Source organism: Lactuca virosa, chromosome 4 (assembly GCF_052849685.1).
Source record: "Lactuca virosa cultivar CGN04683 chromosome 4, Lactuca_virosa_CGN04683_v6, whole genome shotgun sequence".
Classification (NCBI taxonomy): Eukaryota; Viridiplantae; Streptophyta; class Magnoliopsida; order Asterales; family Asteraceae; genus Lactuca; species Lactuca virosa.
Window position 1 is genome coordinate 28,105,724 of NC_136429.1, and position 6,255 is coordinate 28,111,978.

The 6,255-nt window shown below is 36.8% G+C and overlaps 2 protein-coding genes across 2 annotated transcripts; both read left to right on the forward strand.

Moving 5' to 3' along the window:
- Positions 1-314: 314 nt before the first annotated feature.
- LOC145103806 (uncharacterized) lies at positions 315-2,423 on the forward strand. The gene is made up of 2 exons (XM_079041066.1): positions 315-518; positions 934-2,423. Exon 2 carries the CDS (start codon positions 1,011-1,013, stop codon positions 2,094-2,096), a length of 1,086 nt encoding a protein of 361 aa, XP_078897192.1. The 5' UTR covers positions 315-518; positions 934-1,010; the 3' UTR covers positions 2,097-2,423.
- Positions 2,424-2,627: 204 nt separating this feature from the next.
- On the forward strand, positions 2,628-4,504 carry LOC145103807 (uncharacterized). The gene has a single exon (XM_079041067.1). The coding sequence runs from the start codon at positions 3,302-3,304 to the stop codon at positions 4,373-4,375; it is 1,074 nt and encodes a 357-aa protein (XP_078897193.1). The 5' UTR covers positions 2,628-3,301; the 3' UTR covers positions 4,376-4,504.
- Positions 4,505-6,255: the final 1,751 nt, after the last annotated feature.

The window sequence follows — 6,255 nt, forward strand, 5'->3', positions numbered from 1 at the left end:
ACGAGCCCGAGCCGAACCTGACCATGCTCGGGCTCGACTCAGCTCGTTTGCACCCTAGGTATAACTCCTACCGGCATAAACAATATTTTTTAGTAACTTGGATTTGTATCAAAAGTCCAAAAGCTATAAAATGAAAACCTTCGTTTGAACACCAAACGTGAAAATATAAAAAGTTTGAAAATTAAACCATAACAAGAATTATTCGAAGATATGGTGTGTGAATTCAAAGAACCAAAACTATTGGGGCAAATTTGAGAATCACCCAAAGTTTAGACGGCAAAAATTCGAACTCCAAATCGAATTGCCAAAAGTCAAAAGGCTAATTGCGACTGAACAGATGAACATTACAACCAAAGAAGATCAACATATCCCACTTATATTAATTTTTTGTCTATAGCCAATTTCATTGGAATTCTCGGTAGTAGTTCTGTAATCTAATCGGCTATTAAGTTGCTGATTTCTATACAGTCGCTGAATCCTAGATCGCAGCATCAACGATTTCTCGACACCAATATCAGGTTTGAAACCCTAATATGCGTTGTATTCAATCAATTTAAAGTTAATCTTTGGTTTTTGGGCATATTGATGGAACAATGGAGTAAGACCACGAGAGGCATGGTTACTATTAAGTGAGAAAATAAACCGTTTTTTTATAAATTCTACCTGTTTAATCATAATTTCAGTATCAAAATTAAGTATGATTTATGTGTTTTGTTCCAATAATGGAGGTACAGTTAAGAGGCGAATCGACTAGACTGATTACTCTAAGATCTCGATTAATGACCTGCATAAGTATCATAGTTCAGATCCTTGTTAATTTATGTGTTCAATTCCATAGCTTTATGCTGAAACATGACGTTTACGGAATTTAATCAATTTATAATTTGGAATTTTAAAGTAAAACCAATGATGATCTTTCATCCCTGTTTTCAGGTTAAGAGTTACCTGCTTATTTAAACCACTGCTACAGAAAAATCCAGATCAAACAGATTGACTACCTTTCAACAATCATGTCTTTCACCATAACCAAGTCTATACTGATTTTAACTCTCGTTTTCATCTTCTTCCAAGTTCCAACTTTTGCAAGCTCCCCCCATTTAATCAATTTCCGGTCACCAAACCTTTACCCTGAATCTCTCTCGTGGGACCGAACAGCTCAACACTTCATAGTTGGGTCCCTCCGCCACCCAACTCTCCTTTCTGTTTCCGATGCCGGAGTCATCAACACACTAGTCTCCGACGATTCCATTCCGGCCAACTCCTCTTTCCTTGGAATCACAGTAGATGTTGTCCACAACCGTATCCTAGCAGTAGTCCATTCCCATTCCCAACCTTCCAACTCTGCCCTTGCCGCCTACGACCTACGCAGCCCCCACCGCCGCCTCTTCCTCGCCGCCCTCCATGACACCACCTCCACCACCACCGCCCCCGCTGCCAACGACGTCGCCTTTGATTTCTCCGGAAACGCGTTCGTGACCAATTCTGCCAGCAACTTCATCTGGAAAGTGGATCTTGAAGGTAAATCGTCTGTATTTTCCAAATCCAAAACCTTCACGAAAACACCCGGAATACCTGAAATGCCCTGCGGGTTAAACGGAATTGCTTACTGTAGCAAAGGCTACCTCATTGTTGCCCAGTCAAACACAGGCAACTTATACAAAGTTGATTCCGAAGATGGGACAGCAAGAAAGATTCAATTAAACAAGGAATTGAATTCCCCCGATGGAATTGCATTCAGGAGGGATGGTGTTCTAGTAGTGGTGTCAAAAGAAAAGCTTTACTTTATCAAGAGTGACAACAGTTGGAGTGATGGTGTGGTTTATGACGAGACTGCCCTTGATGCCGAATGTTTCGCTACATCGGTGACTGTAGGAGCGGAGGACAGGGTGTATGTGTTATATGGTCATGTGGATGAGGGTATAATGGGAAATTCACAAAGGGATGAGTTTAGTATTTTGGAGGTAAGGTCGGAGGATGAGAGCCGGGGTGATGCGGTTTGGGTGTATGTATTGATTGGGTTTGGGTTCGCGTATTTTTTGGTTTGGAGATTTCAAATGCGTCAACTTTATACAAATATGAACAAGAAAATCGCATAATTACGAGGGCCCTCAACAAAAGTTCGAATCCTTCAGGTATATGGTTTTGTAGGTGTTTTTTGAAAAACAAAAAAAGAACCCTTTACATTGTTTTTCATGAAGTTATGCTTTTTTATAGATTTTTTTGACAGATGCTCTTTTTTTTTGTGACTTTCTAGAGCAAATATTGTTGGAAAATTTGTAGTTTTAATTACTAGACGTTTTTTTTAGTTGAGTTATGTTGTAATAACATGTTTTTTGTGTAGCAAAACTTCTTATTCTCTAGTTAACGTTTGTTATTTTTGTGTGGGAAAATATATATATGATAATCGAGAATTATTTCATAAAGTTTTTGAGTTAGTATAACTAACATTTCCCAAGTTGTGGATGGCGTAATAATTTGTTTGTTTTGAATTTTATTTTTAGGTGTCATTTGTTGGTTTATTCAATTTGGTTTACTTGGTTATTTGAACAATTTTAATTCATATGTAATAACCTACATGTAGAGAGAAGTAGCTTTTAGATTTGAATATTTTGTTTAAACTAAACTTACTTTCAATTTTTTTTTTTTTTTTTTTTTTAAATTGAGTTTTTTGGTTAAACCTAAAAGCTAGAAGTTCACAAACGTTCGTTGTCAATCACGCCCTAAATTTTTTTAAAACTGTGGATATGGTTATTTTGGCAAAATTTTATTACAGATTTGATCATCATGAAATTTGAAAAGGCTGTCTTACCCACTTAATGTGACACCCTGATTGGTCGGTTGTGTTATACTCACTCCGTCCCAATATTATTGTCCAAAGACAAAAAAACACACATATTAAGAAAATCATTAATTATCATTAACTTTATTTAATAAAATGACAGTTTTGTTCTTACTTTGCATTTAATGTTAATGCTTAATTGGTTAAGTAATAATGAGGGGTATTTTGGTAAAAAGGTTATTTATTTTTAGAAGTGGACTATTATTTTGAGACAAACCAAAAAGGAAAGATGGACTATAATTTTGGGACGGAAGGAGTATTTAAAAATAATAATAACACCCTGATTGTCTTGACAAAGAAGAAAATCCATTTTAGCTTTGGTTTGACTCTGACTAAATGCTAACTTCTTTTACAAGAGAACTCACCGCATCATCAAGCTATCTAAAAAAAACACTGATCTTTCATCTTTCTTTAGGTTGAGCTTATCTAATAATTTAAACTACTGCTTCATCTAAAACGTTCATGTCTTTCACCATGACCATGTCAATGTTTCTTTTCACCACTCTTGTTTTGAGCCTCTTCCAAATTCCAAGTGCCCATTTAATCAACTTCCGGTCACCCAATCTCTACCCCGAGTCTCTCTCATGGGACCCAACAGCCCAACACTTGATAGTTGGGTCCCTCCGCCACCCAACTCTCCTTTCTGTTTCCGATGCCGGTGTCATCAACACACTAGTCTCTGACAATTCCATTCCCACCAACTCCTCTTTCCTTGGAATCACAGTAGACGTTGTCCACAACCGTATCCTAGCGGTGGTCCACCCCCGTTCACAACCTTCCAACTGTGCCCTTGCCGCCTACAACTTACACAGCCCCCATCACCGCCTCTTTCTCACCACCCTCCATGACGCCGCCTCCACCAACTCCGCCTCCGGGGCCAACGACGTCACCGTTGATTACTCCGGCAATGCCTTCGTAACCAATTCCGCTAGCAACTTCATCTGGAAGGTTGATCTTGAAGGTAAAGCTTCTATTTTATCTAAATCCAACATCTTCACAAAAACACCAGTTCCAGACTCGCCCTACAGCGCGTGTGGACTGAATGGAATTGCTTACTCTAGCCAAGGCTACCTCCTTGTTTCCCAGTCAAACACGGGAAACTTATACAAAGTTGATTCCACAGATGGAACAGCGAGAAAGATAGAATTAAACCGGGAATTGAATGCCCCTGATGGAATTGCCATCAGGAGTGATGGCGTTCTGTTGGTGGTATCACAATACAAGCTATACTTCATCAAGAGTTCCAATAGCTGGAGTGATGGTGTGGTTTATGACGAGATTGTCCTTGATACAGGGCGTTTCCCGACCTCGGTGACTGTAGGAGCGGAGGATAGGGTTTATGTGTTATATGGTAATGTGAACGAGGGCATGATGGGAAATTCACAAAGGGATGAGTTTAGTATATTGAAGCTAAGGTTGGAGGACGAGAGTGGGGATGATGCAATTTGGTTGTATGTATTGATTGGGTTTGGTTTCGCGTATTTTTTGGTTTGGAGATTTCAGCTTTTTACAAACATGGACAAGAAAATTGCATAATCATGAGGGCCTGCAACAAAAGTTTGAATCCATGATCTATCATGTATGGTTATTGGTAGATTTCCATTAAAAAACAAAAGAATCCTTTACATTATTTTTCATGAAGTTATATTTATGTTCTTTTTTCTTTGTGATGGTGTCTCGAAGAACAAGATCATGAAGGTCAAATTTTGTGTGGTTGTGTGGATGTGTTATTAGTTGAGCTCATACCACCAAACTTGTACAAACTATTCTTGATAATCTCATAGAACCCATCAAATATCTATGTAATTTAGAAGGCGTAGGTCCATAATCCAAGTACTCTTTTTGAAGGACTATCTCATGAATATGGTCCGACCATTTCCTACCCAACAAAAGTTGCTGATCAGGGAGCATATCGATCACGTCTTCTAAACCAAAAAAATAATCCGATTTGGTCATCTTTGTTCCATGTTTGTTAACCCGTATGAATCTACAACCACAAAGGAATATCATTTAAGGATGAATCAGTTATGAATTAAAGGAATCTTCACACGCTTAACAAAACACCAATCCAAATCTCTTACAAGTATGTCGAACAACAGTAAAATCACTAGAAGAACAAAAACACATTGTCTTTGGCACATAAAAGAACTAATCGAAGCAGGGAGTAAACATTAATCATGTAAAATCTCGGATTTCATTGAACCCATTTTCCTTCCACAATCAAGAATTTATCTGTACAATGATTCAATGAATACTTTTCTTAACAAATAAAGGTTAATCCCAAATGGAGATGATACCACCCGGCGACCCCTAGCATTATAAATAACATATTCGAACTGAAATACTCCATTTTCCATGCAAAGATCTTTAATCCACCCTTTTTTCTTGTAAGACCCAACACCACACACATGATATGATATTCAAATTTTACCATCGACAACACCAATCTTGGTAATCAATTTTTTTAAAATCTCATTTACATCCGTGCATTTCATAGCTCAAGCAATCTATTGTCAGAAGAAGTTGAATTACCTATTCTAGTTGATTCACCTTGCTGGAAATTTTTTTAGAACAAACTTTAGCTAAGCAATGAGACTGTTGAGGATTGTGGAATCTGAACCCCAATAAAACCCGATGGAAAGGAAGTTATATTAGACTCTTTTGTAACAGGAGCTGAATAAGCCCGTTGTACCAAATGATCATTGGGTTAAGGTTATTTCAATTTTTTTTTAGGGAAAATGACTTATCAAGGTAATTAACTTTTCGGTATGTTCACATCTGGGTAACTATCTTTTTTTTGTACACATCTAGGTAACAAACTTGTTGGAAGTGTTCACATATGACCATTATGACCTGCTGTAGCAGGTTGAATCTTAGATGTGAACACTTTCAACAAGTTCGTTACCTAGATGTGCAAAAAAAAGTAGTTACCAATATGAACAAAAAAAAAAGTAAGAGTAAATTACACGAATGGTCCCTATGGTTTGGGGGAATTTGTGTTTTTGGTTCCTAACTTATTTTTTTAACTTGGATGGTCCTAATGTTTATTTTTGTTGCACGTTTGGTCTCTGTCTTACCTAACTTATTTTTTTAACTCGTAGGGTCTATTAATTTTTTTAAATATATAAAGAATAAATACATACATAAGAAAATTAATTAAAAAAATTTATTAATAAGGGCACAATAGTCTTTTTAGGTAAGACAGAGACCAAACACATAACAAAAATAAACAGTATGGATCATCCGAGTTAAAAAATAAATTAATTAAAAAATAAACAGTAGGGATCATCCGAGGAGATACAGATATGTGGGGTCTATTAATTTTTTTAAATATAAAAAAAATAAATACATAAATAAGAAAACTAATCAAAAAATAAATTAATAAGGGCATAATAGTCTTTTTAGGTAAGACAGAG